We start from the raw sequence: 16,028 nt of genomic DNA on the forward strand, positions 1-16,028 counted from the left end.
ATTTTAATACAACAAACCACTGAGCTCCTGTGTAAACACAGCAAAGAGAACATGCACTTTTAATAAGGTAAAGACTGGGCTGAACCCTGAAGGAGAACTGCAGCTTTTCTGGTCAAACCACATTAAACATCCGTGTTCAGAAAATACGTCGCTGGGTGAGAAAAACAGATGGGTTCAGACCAGGATCAGCCTCCAGCCACAGGTAAACAACAGCTCGATACAACCTTGATGGAGTCACGTTGCACAAGAATTGATGGTTTTCCCCTCCCTTTTGTTCTCCCTTCACTCCCTGCACCTCCGATGCAACACTTCCTCATGCATGTCAGACATAAGCTGAAAAGTTGGACTTTCTGCCTATTAATCCTTCCTTATAAAGATGCTACTTGATTCCAATCAAAAAAAAAATGTTAATAGAAATAACATTTAATGGAAACATTTTCATAAGTGAGAGCCTCTGCAGGTTTGTGAGATCTGGATAGTTTTACAAATTAAAAACAAATATTTCTTCTGCAAGTAGAATATGTTTCTTAAAGCCTTGTCCATTTGCTGTTAGCATAACAACTTCCTCTAGGAAGTAAGTATAAACTTTTATTTCAAACAGATATGAAGGGTAATGCTTTAATTTTGACAGTCAAGACTTTAACATTATACTGAAGACAGACAGGAAGCTGTTCTTGAGTTTAGAAATATAAAACTAGCCTTCAGACAAGCTGACAGCTTGTCAGTTAGAAATGTCCACTTTTAAGGCAACGTTGTTAAGGTAAAGTTTTTGCTGGCAGTTAACTGCTAACAGTTAGCTGCTAACTGTTAGCAGCTAACTGCTACTTAGTTGCCAACAAAAGCTAACTAGCTAACTAGTTAGCAGTTAATTAGCTAGCAGCTAGTTAGTTTTTGTTGACAACAAACTAGTAGTTAGTTAGCTGCCAACTACTAACATTTAGCAGCTAACTGTTAGCATTGTTAGCTGTTAATTAGCTGCTAATAATGCTAAGGAAAAAGACTGTTGAAAGCAGAGGAGGGAAATTCTAGACTTGACTGAGATCATCTTCAATTACAGTGTGTAAACAGTGAAATCTTTAGTCATATTCAATAAATCAGAATATGTTCCCATGAGGAAATTGTCAAATTTTAAAATATTTATGGAAGTATTAAACTTTTTTTTAAACCCACATTTTTGTATTAACAATGTAATATTCTAACCTTAGATGTCACGCTTTCATCAACTGTAAGCAGAAAAATTATCATAAATGACAAATAAAAGCTTGAAAACATCACTGATCTATAAAACGTGCTTCACAGTGATGGTGTTGCTGAAATTAATGTTTTATTGATATTCTAATTCATTGAATTTGACTGTAGAGGTGAAAACTTGAGAAAATTAATTGTGGTCGTTTGTCGTGAGCTGCATGGACCTCTACACCTTTTAATGAGGATAAGTGGTAGTTTCACCAGCAGTAGGAGCGATAATTAGCTTTCTGTTTATAAATGAAATATATCAAGTTTCACATATAGATGCTGAAAAAAAACTATCGTCATGATGGGACACAGTTGAAGGTGGAGTGTTTTGTGAGAACATTATCTTGTTTTCCTTAACAGTTTTACTTCTGACTTCTATGAGATTGTTGATAAATCAGGGTGAGAGAGGTGCTTTGGGAAATGTGTGTGTGTGTGTAGGAGATGGCTGGGGGCTGCAGGTTCGGTGGAGCCGGACAAGCCGAGGGCAGTAAAGACATGCTGTTCAAACGCCTACCTTCTCTTTCTGCCTCCAGCAGGCAACAAGAAGAGATTTTATGCTAATAGAGCTTTGCCAAGCTTTAGCTAAAGGAATAAATGATAAGAGGATTACTGCACTCTAGTTTTTAATTCGGCAACTGGAACATGGCAAGATGCTGTCCTAACAAAAAAACAAAACTCTGAAGTCTGTTTTCCATCCATTCAGCAGAACTTGGAGCTAAATCTAACAGTCTTGCGTAAACCTAGAGGAGTGGGGATCCTGCTTCACGTGTGGGGTCATCGTGACTTGTTTTCTTGGACAGACGCCGCGTAGGTTTCCCTCTTTTGGGTTCCATATAAACTCCCGGGTAACTCTTGACAACCAGACCGCCGCAGTGAAGCCATTCAAACAAGAGAGGAAAGTTCCAGCGGAGGCGCAAATCACAACCGCGTCGTAACCGAGCCTGGCACTGCCAGCGGCGCTGGTGGAAACTTGAGTAAATATATTTATGCTCTCCTCTCTCCTCAGGAGCACTCGCTCGTTTTGCTCCTTTTCCGAAGCCTCCATGCAGTTTATTCTGAACCACCACCACAATTCTCCCCCCCCACATCGGGTTCCTGTGGAACAACCGCCTACTAATCTGTAGCACAGGACAAGGCGGGAAAAAATCAGCAGAGTGGAGGACAATGATGTGTTTACTCTGTCACCTTATCCCAACAGGATTCAGAGCGCCGCAGATCCCCGACGGATGTTTTATTGAAGATTGCCTTGCAGGATGGAACTCAGATGTTTACCCCTGTTTAAAACTGCTAAGCAACAGCATTATGTCAGTGGGTTGGAACCGCATGACTGTGTGCATTTCACAACTCTGCAGACAGGTGCGCAATATCATTACTACAGATCTTCAGCAAGCTTTCTCGATGGAGTGCTGCCAATGCCACCTCCAATAAAAACTTTCAGTGAGAGATGTACAAAAAAAAAAAAAGGAGGACTTTCATGCTAATAAATTTTGGGTTATTGTATTTTGGTTCATAAAAGCTGCCTGTGGTGCAGCAAAGTTGTGCTTTTATCATCTTTAGCATTCAAGTTTAGACATTTCAGAGTAAATCTAAGCATCTGCATTCTGCAGCAAAAACACAGTGAGACTTTTGTTTGCTCGCTGCACTAACTGCACCACTACATAACAGCTTGAAATTAAATTTTTTCTGTCATTTTTCTCCATTTTTTCACACGACCTCGCCTTTGTTCCCTACCATAGATAATTAATGACTGCAGGGTTTCCCACAGTGTATTGTAAGCCTGGCGGGCCACCAGGCTTTATGTGGGCCCCCACCAGGCTAAGCATTCCTTATTTGTTTCAGTTTTTTTAAATGTTTGGATTTTTAAGACTTTAGTTTTGGTGTTCAGGCATTAATCTTCCAAGAACGCATAATTATCAAGCGAAATTTTCAAATTTCCTGTTGACTTTAAACATTTCTTAACTTCCAAACACAGCAGAATAAATGACTAGCACCCAGCCACCGGGTTAACAAGTTTTCTGAGGGAAAGCCTGGACTGCCTGTGAATGAAAGGATGGAAGAAATATCTTGAATGTCGTTATACATCTTATCTATCTCAGGCAGGGTTTCCTCTAGTGTGTTATAAGTCTGGCAGGTCGCCAGGCTTTAACTGCCTCTTCTCCAGGCTAAGAGATTTATTTTATATGCCAGTAACAGTATTAGCAAATGCTTGATAAGGTGTCTGAAAATTGAATCACACCACCGGCCAATCACACATGGGTCTTTCTCATCCAGTAACAACAAATCACAACGAGTAAATCGAAATACTGCACCAAGAAGAAAATCCGAAACAAGTAACATTTGAATTTGGTCCCCTAAGAGTATTTAGTTGAGCATGAAAACGTTGATCTCGGCCCATTTTAGGTAATATTTATTTTCGTCTTTCTACTACAGGTAAGAGCAGTGAGAATAACTCCACTTAACCTCCAAACTCTCCAGAGTTCTGCTAATCAGAGATAAAGTTCAGCGTCAAGAACTTTTTCAATCAGACACCGAATCAGTTGAGAATACTCCCAAAAATAAATATTTGTCCTCCTGTCCATTAACGAAGTCGAATCGAGGCTTTAGCTGCTGATCACCAGCAGTAACACACAACTCCCCTTCAAAAATCAACTAAAAACCCACAACACGTCTTAAACCTTGGTGCCGTAGAGACGGACCCACCAGAGAAGTGCTGGTGACAGCCCTGGTAGTGAGAGGCAAGGCAGGGGCTGAGCCTGGTGAAGCTCTACCTGTGAAGGCTTGTCCTCGTACGACTGAGTACACATTCATGTGCGATCGAGGACGCTGGCTGCAACAAGCCCGAATTCCAAGTAAGCGTTGTCGTGAGAAAAAAAAAATCGGAGTAACACAAGTTCAATGTGTACTAACCAGGGAATTAAAAAGAGATTTATTCATTCCTGAAAACTAACAGCGCCAGTCAGGGCTTCTCCAGGAGCTAGTTGATGATTTTTTTCTTTTTTGATGTTCACTTTTTGAACCTTGGTGTTGAAACCATGGCAGCAGCTATATTCCTTCTCCCTGCCTCTCTGTGTTGCAATTATGAATGAACACCCTGATCTCTCTCTCTCTCTCCGTCTCTCGCGTCTCTTCCCATAAATCATCCCAACCACCTGAACCAAATCCCCAGCCAGGGAGAGCCCAGGATTACTACAGTCCCCCCCCAAAAAAACCAGCCGTGTTGTTGCTGGTGTGATCTCCTCGGAGGCGTGTGTGCCAGGAATACACAGATGTCGGTGGAGCTCCCAAGTGACAAACGAGGCTATTTTTAGCGCAGACTGCCCACACATCCACGACTTTACAGCAGGGGAATTGTAACGTGTGTGTGTGTGTGTGTGTTGGAGGAGAGGGGGGCGGCGTGTGAGTGAGGAGTTAACAAACATCAAGCAGCGTCCAGGTGGTGAGACTGAGCGCATGGAAAGCAAAAGAGACCGAGAGAGAGCGGTGGAAACTTAAACCGGGTCTTAAATAAGAGCAGAGACCGCAGCAAACTTCCACACAAACAGAAACAGCCGAACGCAAGACCTGCACAGTTACAGAAAAGTTATATAATCCAGTCTGAGATATTCCAACAGCCTTTCCAGGCTGAAGAACGAAAAGTAAAGAGTGTTTTCTGTGTGTGTCAGTAGTAACGGGGCCACGCAGGCGGCGTTTGAGTGTGTGTGTGTGTGTGTGTGGCAAAGCGTAAATTCATCTGAAGCAGTGACGGGGATAATTCATCCTCGGCTAACCTGCCACCTCCACGATGTCTCCGGGGACGATGTCTCTGGCTTTGATCCTCTGGACGGCCTTGCGATCCATGCGGTACACCTTCCCCATCTCCGGCTCGTACTCCTTCAGAGCCTCGATGGCGCTCTCTGCGTTCCGCTCCTGCACAGCGAACGGCGAAAAATATAAGACTTTTTTTTTAAAAAAAGAGCAAAAATATGCATCAGGAGGAATTTCGCGCTAAATGCGTTCATTTAAAGGTCGTTTTGTAAAATTGTGCTACGGCCAAAAAAATATTTGCCTTCATAATGAAAATTCTATGAATTTCTCAGCTTTTTCTTTAAGATTAAGCATGGTGAGCATGAATAAGAATATTTTACTTTACTTTTACTAGGGATCTTGAATATAAAGGCCTTCTTCTTTCTCTTCAGTGAAAATGAAGCGGGGTGACATCTTACATGATCATGTCCTAACCTGACAGACATGTCACATCATAATGGGCTAACGGGACAAATCCCAACCTGTAATTAACTGGGATGCACAGGTTCGTAACGGTTATAACTACTTAGGTATGTGACTATGTGAACGGTTGTGAGAAAAACAAAGTGAACTCTCTATGAAGTCTACGCTTCAGGACGTAATAAAAATATCTTAAAGTTCTGAAATGATCAAAACCTAAACTACTGAAGATGAAAAAAGTCAAGGTTTGAAAGGTTCCCTAATCATCATCCCTCCACTACCATGCTTGCTCCTCTGTTTGCTCCCAGCGCCAACTAGAAACAACCAATCAGAGGCAGGGGGCGGGTCTTAGCGCCGTCAATCACAATCTCGCTGCTCATCCCTTCTTGTGGTTATTGGAAAATAAACATTATGTTTCAGTTTTAACACGACAAATATATGGATCTGTACATTCCAGCATGATTAGATATAACAGGACAGGGTCAGGACATTGTTCCAGCATTATTCTGCAAATTTCTGGCTTTTTCACATGAAATGTCACACAAAGACCGCATGAAAAACAGTTCTCACCTGCCATACTCCAATAACAGCGTTGGCAATGAGGATAAGCAGAATAACAAGAGGCTCTACAAAGGCGGTGGTGGTTTCCTCTCCCTCTTCAAACAAAGCCAACACCTAGGAGAACATACAGCATAAGTCAGCAAACACTTTTCACTCTCGGGTCACATTTTCCCCAGACGCTGGCAGAACAAAACAAGTCGTTCAAGGAGGAATCTGGAAAAAGAAGCTCAAATTAATATGCAATAATAACCAAACCACAGACAAATGCCAAAACCCCTGACAGCTAACATTTATGTTTCTACTTAAAGCTTGATTTAGTTAGCTTATATCAAACATGTCTGTTAGCATACATTTAGCTAGCCTAGCTAATCTACCAGCTGACTTCTAGTTTCTTTTATTAAAACAGCAGCTTACTGTTATCTGGCTATCCCAATGTTTTACTCTTTTGTTAGGTTACCTTTCATAAAACTATTACAATTTATAGTAACTTCCTTTAAGCAACAAAGTCTCAGTTTTCCTTTTTTGTAGCCAGAAACAGAAAGGAAAGAAATACAAAAAAGTATAGTCTATGACCTATACTTTTTAGATCATAGAATAAAAAAAAATATTATTTTTAATTAAAAGAAAATTAAAAAGCACAGCAAGAAAAAAGCTTTTAAAAACATTTAAATGCAAAACTAAAAATGTAGACATCTGGACAGGCTTAATGGATCCCCTTCCAGACGCCACATTGGTAGATTTTGCCCAAAAAAACAACGGGCACAATGAGAAGAATACCCCCCGCCCCCATTTCAACTTTAAAGTTTTAAGAATAACCACAAAACGTATAGTTCCAGAGTAGCTTGCATTTTTTTGTCCCCCCTTTCCCACCTGCTGCTGCACACTGCCTGCCAGCTGGCTGAAAGAAGTCTACATTTTCGCTCGCTCGTAAGACAAAGTCGCCTGAATATACTTCCGATTTTGAAAAGCACAGGCAGTCATGGTGTGGAAAGTATGTGACAAGAATCAAAAATAATACATTTCATGCTTGTAGAAAACATATCGTCAATAATTATTGTGTTGGATTATTTTAGCAGCAGCTGGATTATTGCAGTTATTGCATTTTTTGTTTAATTTTTAAAGCAACTAAATCGTGTCAGACATTGTTGTTTCAAATTTCTGTTTTACTTATCCCAGAATGTTATCACGCCCAGAGGTTGTCATGCCGACTGGGAATCAAGCTGAGCAGTGCATTTGATTAGCAGCACCTTTTTTTTTTTTTTTTTTTTTTTTCCAGCTCCTCGCTTATGGAAGCAGTCAGGCATGACTTGGTTGGCACGAACACCGTTTCTTTATTTTGGCTTGGTTTTGTGCAAATGCAGAGACGCCATCATTGACATTCAGTCGGCATTGCACTTCTGAGTGCCTGGTGAAAAGAAGTTCTATTTTCTCTTGAGCTCTTTCTTTGTTTGTTTGTTTCTACAAATGTGTGATTTTAAAACTCAAATAAGCTTCCATTATTTACTTATTTCACAGCCTGAACGGCTGGACCACAAAAGCAATACAGTAATAAAAGTGGATCCATGCTACGGCGGTCCCTATGGGGCCCATCAAGTGACGGCAGAATATATTCTCTGCGGAGTATTGAGCTATTGAGCAGCGGCGCGCGCCGGCGTCACGGCAGCCTGCGCTTGGTCGATTGCTCATCTTTCCCCCTCATTCGGGTCGCCAAGTCTCTCTTCTGACCGAGCCGAGATTGGAGGGCAATGACGGCAGCCCTCGCTCCGAGAGCAGCTCAAAAGGCGCCGGGGACAATCATCATACATTCAGAGGCCGCCTTGAATACCTAAGTGCTTTCATCTCGGTGTTAAGGAGTTCAAACAAAGAGAGAAGTGGGGCTGATTTTGCGGTCTTGACATTTACTGAGGGAAGCCGGCCTGGAATTTGATTGTGTTCCGATTCTTCACTTGGGTTTGATTCCCAAAACTAACTCTGTCCTTTCAGCTCTCAACATCACACTAAAGCTTAATTTGGTCACAGACGAACAACTGTAGGCCAGGGCAGCGCATTATAAGCCTGGCGGGCCACCAGGCTTTACTTGTGCTCCACCAGGCTTAGCATTGCTCATTTATTTTCGTCTTTTTAAAATGTTTGCATTTTTTAACACTTTATAGTTGGTGTTCAAATCTTTCAGTGACACACAATGTCATCTAGTGATGTCAAATTTCCTGTCAACTTTAAACATTTTTTAACTCAAAAACACAACAGGCTGCTGGATGAACGACTGCTTAGCAACCAATCATCGGGCTTAGCGAGTTTTCTGGGGGAAACCTGGGGAGGCATAAAGTGTCTTTTCTTTTGCATGCAAGCAAATTCAATAAAATGGATTTGCTCATTACTTTGACCTTAACCAGAACTCATATTTAATAATAAATAAACAAATAACATATAATAAAAACTAACACAGCTTTGTTAGAATAGTGTGCTGTACACTGTAGGCCTCTTCCTGTATTAGACGAGACTTTTAGCATTAACCCGACCCCACATCATGAGACGGTGCTCCAGTTTTTATTGTGTCCGGTGGTTAGGGTGGGTTGCTGTGTGGTTCCTTCCTGCAAAACCTCTTACTGGGTTGTGGCTTACTTTAGCGGCTTAGTCAAATAAAAACTGCAAACAACACACAGGAGATGCACCAATCAGTCAGCCAGAGATATGAATCTGAAAGTTTTTCCCTTATTTGGCTCTGATCTGTGATCAGCAGGTCAAATCCTGAAAAAAGAAAAAAGTTTTTTTTCCTGCAGGGTTGGGATTATAAGCTTAATAGTCATTTATTTTGTCACTTCCTCTTAGATTTTAAAATGACTACCTCTGTGAAAGAACCCTCTCTTTCCCCCGCGTGTTTTTCTTTTTTTTTAATACGTTGATATCAGGATGTGTCAGAATCAGCAGGTCAGACTTCAGAGAAACACGGAATATCGATATCGGCCGGTAAAAGTCTGATCGGTGCATCACTGCGACCAAAAATAAAAAATAAAAAGAACATTTATGGATATAAGCAAAATGAGATCCTTATAAATAAAATTGTAATTTTTTTTTCCTGATGATTTGCACAAGTATTTAGGCGACCTGACCAGATGCATTTTACTTTAATGATCTTCATTGCCCTGCAATGCAAAGGAGGCTGGAAAATCTCGTGATCCCTATTTGAATTTATTCAAAATCGCAACCAAATGAGTCCAGGTTTAGGGTTTAACTTTGACTCAACTCCACTCCGCTTTTGCCACTCCCTGACCCCAGTGGAAACATACAAAACGCTGAGCAAATAGACGCATGAAAGAACCATAAATATCTCATCAATCAAAAGCAGAGCACCAAAACAAGAACTCTTTAAGAAGCCGACCAACGGCAATGTAATTTTTATGAGTTTTGTTTCTGTGTTGCAACTAAAGCCTTACTCCACCGAAACCACAGTGACCCAGAACGGCGCAGCCTGTCAGCTACGGCGTTTCTCTACGAACGCAGATAATAAAAGCTCAAGTCCACGTGGTGACAAGAGTTATCTTCCGTTATGAGCGTTTTTAGAGCGATTTTCCGACGTCCCACAAATGGCAATAGCAATTTTCATCCCAAGACAGCGGGGAAGTGCTGCAACAGATGGAAAAAAGTCATTAAACAGGCAGGATTCCCTCCCTCCACCCCTCTGTGACCTTCTCCTCCCTCAGGCTGTAGTCAGGGCCACAGTTTGAGGCTCCACAACACACAGAGTTTTGATTCATTGTTTTGTTTCCAGTTTTGGCAGAAGCACCGGACTTGTTCCCTGCACAGAAATCACGCCAGACGGGCTCAGAAGGGCTCACACGGAAAGACTTCACGTTTCCACATCGAAGGGGATCGCTTCATACGGCGCAGGGAAAATCATTTGAATCTTCTTCTTTTTTTTTTTTGGTCACATTTTAGTATTAAAAAAAGCATAAGCAGATGCAAAATGCTGTTTTTGATAATGATTTCATCTATTAAGGGAAAAGAAATCATACAAAGGTTTTTATGTGTGCCACATTGATACCATTGAGAACATATGTTACAGGTTAAACTGAACAGGTACAACTATAACATTTCAGATATACAGCTCTGGAAAAAATTAATAGACCACTTAAAATGATCAGTTTCTCTGTTTTTTTGCTCATTATATGGATATGTTTGAGTAGAATGAATGACTGACAACATGTCTCTGAAATTCCAAGGTAAAATGTAATATTTACTTGCAGAAACTTAGAAATGGTCAGTGATTTCAGATCTCAAATAATGCAAAGGAAACAAGTTCATGTTCATTTAGAAACAACAAAACTAATGTTTTAACTCAGGAAGAGTTCAGAAATCAACATTTAGTGGAAAAACCAGGAGGTTTTCAATTGGGTTCAGTCCAGTGGGCTCTTCGTTTTCTTTCCAGAGCTGGATTTACAAAATTTGAGGAGGAAAAGTGATTTTAATTCATGATATGAAGGAATGTTGTGAGACAAAAAAAAATGGCACAGACAGTTAAGCAAATAATATCACTGTCAAAGTCGATGAATCCTGGTATTTTTTCCATCCTAAACAAAATCCAAACAGCAGAAGTAAACAAAGACTGGTTCTTACAGATTCTTGGTTCTTAGAAGCTAAAATAACTATTGTGCTTTTTGGGGGGGAAAAAAACATGCAAACATGTTTTCCCCTTTTAGAGAAGGTGGCTCGTGTGCGGAAAGGAAAGACCAGGTTATTCGAGAATGCGTGGGAATCCTTTACCAGACAAGTCAGCTCTAAAACTATAACCAATAAACAAGGGTGATCTGATAGAATATGTATCAATAAAAGTCACAGTTTGAAAGACAAAGTAGTAAAACCAGATGGTAAAGATTTCTTGCTGTTTTGTGGTTAATTTTTTCTGTTTAAAAAACTATATTTCAAACATCGTACTCTTGTTTAGTTTACTTCATGCCGTCAGGCAGGTTCTAGTTCGAGTGATTTCTTGACTCTGCAGGTTAGATTGCAAAGCAAGGCTTGGGTTTGTTTGGCAACTGAATCATAAAAAAATGGTTATTTTGAAGTAAAACATGATTTTAGATGGAGGTAAATTATATTTCCAAACAGAATAATGTAAAAATTGAAAAAACTGTAGATATGTGTGAAGGGGTAAAACCTTTTCACTGTTTCTGTGAGCCCCAAGAGGAGAATAAAGTGGCTAATCGGGCAGTCTTTAAGGCAGCAATTTCCTGTCCATTGTCCAATTAGGGTCTCAAGTCCCACTGGGTTTACATTTACAATGAAGACGGAGCAGAAATGAGGAGAGTGCCGGCGGCGTTTTAATTAGCTGGTACTCACAAAGGACACGCAGGCAGCTAGCAGCAGGATCCTGACCAGGAGGTCCTCAAACTGCTCCACCACCAACTCCCACAAGGATTTCCCTGAAACGTGCAAACGACACGTCACACTCATCACATCGGGATCAAGACACAAGGCGGGGCGACGTGTTGACATTCTGATGATAATGATGAGCAGCTGGAAAAGCCAGGCTGTTTGCAAAGGAGTAGTATTGTGTGCTGATGGGTGGGAAACTCCTGCAGGGTGCAACCCTAAAGTTTACCTGCAGGTCCATATAAAACAAAAGATCCATACACAGGACACTCAATCAGGTAGTAAAGGGAGGAGGGTGGCAGCTCATTAGAAGAATCAATATTTACCTTCTTCGGCTGGGAGCTCTGTGGACGTCGCACACCATCGGTCGAGGAGGAGGGGAAAAAACGGCCAAGCAGGAGACGGCGGCGGAGGGAGAGAGAGACAAAGAGTAGTTAATGCATTTGATTACTTCAGTGTGACATTGAGATGCACACAAGCATACAAATCGCTCTGCAGGACTGCTTGGCTCCGATTAAATGCGCCACAGCACGAGCTGAGGCGGCACGGCCGCTTGTTGTTTGCCGAGGATCCGAACCCGAAAGCAAACTACCGAACTTCTCTGAAGGAATTTTAAAACTGAAACCGCAATGAATAATCGGAGTTGCACTGATCTCCTGGGTCGATTTTTCCTTTTTCGTTCAGTCTGATGTTCTTGGCGAAGAGCTTTAATGAATCTGAATTTGTTTGCAAAAGCAGCAGCTAAGCATAAACATGAGCAGCCGTCAAACGAATAAAATGTGAGGCAGGCGCTTAGTAGAAGTTGTACTTTAAAAGCCAACCAAAAATGAGGGAATTTCAGGATCAAAGCATACGTCTTAACTTGTCAGATTCTGATTCAATCGCATCAAAAATTTTGCTTTGAGAATGAAAAACGCCTCTATATATCTATATGTATATACATACCTATATCTATAGAGGGTGAGGAAGAGTCATGAGAAAGAAATAAAAAAAAGACAAGATAAAAAAAAAAACCTATTCTAATAGTCAATTTTAGCATCTAAAAATAACAAACTAGAGACCCAACTTCATCAGATCTACTTTACATCCTAGACAGAAATCCTTAACAGATTCAAGTCAGTTGTTGATTTTAAGGTATAAAAACATTTTAACGTCCACACAGTTTAAAACCTGCCAGAGAAATTGGTGGACTAAATTCAGTTTTCACCTCCAATACAGAGTGTAAAGTAAAAGCGCCAAAGTAGTCTGCTTTCAGTCAATTATCTGACTGAAAGAAAACTACTACACTTCTTCAAAAGCTATAAATTTGAAGAAGTGTCAAAATATTGAGACAGTTTTGGTACATGAACTAAAGGAAATCTGGAAATACTAGAGATTCCCTCTAAAATGCTCATGATTACCATTTCAAGGGTTCAATCACCAAATTTATCTGTTTGTAATAATACACACAGTGGAAACTGCCTGAGGGCTGCCATAGAGGCTAGCATTTTTATTTGAGCTCTTGCAGGTACAGCCAAACTCCTGAATTCGCTGGCATGTAACACAGCATGTAGGCATTTCACTTTCCCACAATGCATTTTCTTTTATTACTTTAGATTTGCAGTAGAAAAAATCTAGATGCAGGCAAATTTATGTTGTCATAAAGTATTTATTCACAATTTTTGCGTAAATCCGGTGAAGTTTTACTTGTACTACTAGAACCTTCAGTACCGTTTCCATCCTACAAATAGGAAAATAAAAGGCTAATCAACTGATTGGTGCACAAGCAATTTAAAAAAAAAGCCCTACAACAACCTAAAGTGTGGATAGTCTCTCTTGAAATGTTAAAAACAGACACCGACGCTGCACAACAAACACCTCCTCGTGTTTGGACAGAAAACAACTGACGGCTTATTTTTACTCGAGACAAGTTGAGCATCCCATCCACTCTCACTTGCTAACCAGAACTCCTCGCCCACCACGCGCATGAGTCACTGGTGTGAGGAGACGGCACATCAGTCATGCTTCAAAAACGCTCCAAATGACGACTGCTGCCGATCGGTGTCACCGCAGCCAGCGGGTCCGAGGCGTGATTAGTCACCGCGTTTGTCGCAACGCAAAGTTATGACTGAGCAAAGTCCCACGTAACGGCCAGCCTCCGTTACATCTGCCTGGGAAAGAGAGGCTCCGGCCACATGGCGCGTGCCAGAGTCGAAGGAAGCACAAGCTGAAATGAACGGCGTCGATCGGTGGGAAAGCGGGTGTAGAAGGCGCTGGGCTGGAACATTAAATGACGGCGGTAATCTCTCCTGCGGAAACCTCGTGCTGTGACCGCAGCGAGCCGCACGAGTAACAAACGTGACCCTGTAACGGAGCGGGGCTCGGAAAAGAGGAAAGCCCGTGATGTGAGCCCACAGCTAAAAACAAACATGGCGACTAATCACACTGCGGCAGAGGGGAGTCTTTAGGGAAGCGTTTTAGATAAATGGGTTTTCTTGGTGATCAAGAGGAAAACAAAGGATCACAGCTGTAGAGATTGAATAGCATGAAAATCAGAAAGCATGTGCTTCTGGTTCTTTGATAGATTTCTCAATTTGAAAATTGAGAAATTATGACATGACATAGGTTGATGCCTTTCTAGACCAAAACGTTTTCAATATCTGGCCAGTCAGCATGTTAATCTCTAAAAATTATTCTTAATACGGCTACAATGACAGGTTAACCTTTAATCTGTCATTTTGATTATGATCCACTTTAGCAACAAAATTTAGCAAGTCTAGGAGAATATGGGCTGCTGTAGCAACAAGTTAGCCTGATAAAAAAAACAGCTCCTTGTTCTACGCTATTTGCTTTAAAAGAGAAAACCGAGAAAATGGAAGGCCTTTTCTTTTTGTTCCTGCACTATGACATGTTTTTTAATGAACTGCATCGCTTCCAAACTGCTGAATTTATCTTTCTTGTTAGAAGGAGGGTAGGAAGAGTATTGTTCTCAGTTTAGCCTGTAGCAAAACTGAGCGGTTTGATGCAACCCAAACAACTCGGCACAGAAAAAAACAACAAGCGGCGCAAAAAAGCATCAAATATGCATTAAGGCTCGACACAATGACACGAGAATGTCTCCGGGCTTTACTGCAAATGATCTGCTGAATTATTAGCACTGCGTTGTCTTTTCTGAAAACAACCCACATCTCTCTCTCTCTCCCCTCCAACAAGAGACCCTCCTCAGCCTGTGTAATAAGAGCCGATGACTCACTGTGGATAGCTTTTCAAACCTGCTGTCTGGAGGGTTTTCAGAGTTCAGATTGGACACGGCTGAACTCACAGGGGACGTTGGACTGCGGCGTGCCAGCAGAAGTGGGAGAAGCGGCTTCTGCTGTTTTCTACGCTCCACCAGTCTGACATGAGAATGTTCCCCATTTCTGCTCCTGCCTGGTTGTGTAATTTATTGATGGCAGCCAGCTTGGCTCCAGACAGAGATGGGATGGGTCAAAGGACGAGACAGATGAGGGTTTAAAAAACGAAAAAAGTGGGCAGGAGGGAGGTTAGGGAGAGGGGAAGGGCTGGAGGTGTCGGGACGGGGTTCCCCGGCTTCCCTCTGCCAAGGATTCCCTCCCAGTCATCAGGGCTGCGTCGACCCGAGGCTTGCCAAGGCGCATTCCTGAATACTGACTTCACCTCTCTCCCTCGCGCTCTCCATGTCCCCGCTGCGCCGCCTCCTCCTCCTCCCTCGCAGCCCAGACAATGAATAAAAAGAGGCTGTTTACGCGCAGCAGAAAAATCGAGCAGCGCCAAGCAGAGGGGAGACACTTCCTGGAGACAGTTGCCAACAACAGCAACAGGGAGACCGTTTCATCGTCCAGAGAGTACGGGGGAAAGGAAAAAAAAAATAGAGACAGGAAACTGTCCATCACAACAAGCATGTGGCGAACATTAAGCTGGATAAAGAGTTTAACGCTCAAGAGCCTTTCGATGGTCACAAAGTAGTTTTCAAAATTTAAATTAATATTATTAATTCTTTTAGGCCAGAAATGCATCAATAAGCCAAAAATGGGAATCAGGACTTTTTTAATGATCAGATTAAAATCAAAATAGGCCTTCCTTTGGCCCGATCAATGGTTAATCCATTTTTTTCTTGATCAGATATGACCAATGATTGGATAATATTTCCTTGATCTTATCTCATCAATAATTAGCCATTTTTCCTTTGATCAGATCAATGAAGTCTGATTGGTGAATTGGCTTATGTTCTCTTTTTGGCTGTAATCTGTGCAAGTTCAATTGAAAAAAAAAAAGAAAGTAAAAATCTGAAAATTGTTCGTCCTACTCATTAAGGGCAGAAAATTCATCATCTTTGTAATTTATTCACTGCATCAACATGCAGCGTTGTGTCCGGTGCACGCTATGCACTTTCCCCTCTAGTGTAAAAAGATTACTAGCAGCATTTGCTTTCATGCATGAAAGAGGATAAACTTTAACACCACCTCCACACCAGTCCCTGCACCACACCGTTATTCAATTGTTTTGAAAATGATGACAGTAAAAAAAAATGGAATCGGCACGACCGAGACCACGGAGTCGTTTCTAACAAGCCAGAATTCAGGCTGCGTGTGAAAACTGCAAACACAAGAAATGTTTCGCCAGTTACCACGGCGATCTGGCTCAGAGCCCGTCACGACTAA

The 16,028-nt window shown here is 41.6% G+C and overlaps 1 protein-coding gene across 1 annotated transcript in view; it reads right to left on the bottom strand.

Moving 5' to 3' along the window:
- atp2a3 (ATPase sarcoplasmic/endoplasmic reticulum Ca2+ transporting 3) overlaps positions 1-16,028 on the bottom strand; it is a 52,756-nt gene that overhangs the window by 24,522 nt on the left and 12,206 nt on the right. Inside the window, exons 2-5 of the mRNA XM_014994704.2 lie at positions 11,697-11,714; positions 11,338-11,420; positions 6,010-6,114; positions 5,004-5,142 (exon numbers count right to left, since the gene is read on the bottom strand). Of these exons, the coding sequence (XP_014850190.1) occupies positions 5,004-5,142; positions 6,010-6,114; positions 11,338-11,420; positions 11,697-11,714 (345 nt within the window). The remainder of the gene's footprint in view (positions 1-5,003; positions 5,143-6,009; positions 6,115-11,337; positions 11,421-11,696; positions 11,715-16,028) is intronic.

This window comes from Poecilia mexicana, unplaced genomic scaffold, assembly GCF_051168715.1.
Source record: "Poecilia mexicana isolate PSO_F unplaced genomic scaffold, ASM5116871v1 scaffold_14, whole genome shotgun sequence".
Classification (NCBI taxonomy): Eukaryota; Metazoa; Chordata; class Actinopteri; order Cyprinodontiformes; family Poeciliidae; genus Poecilia; species Poecilia mexicana.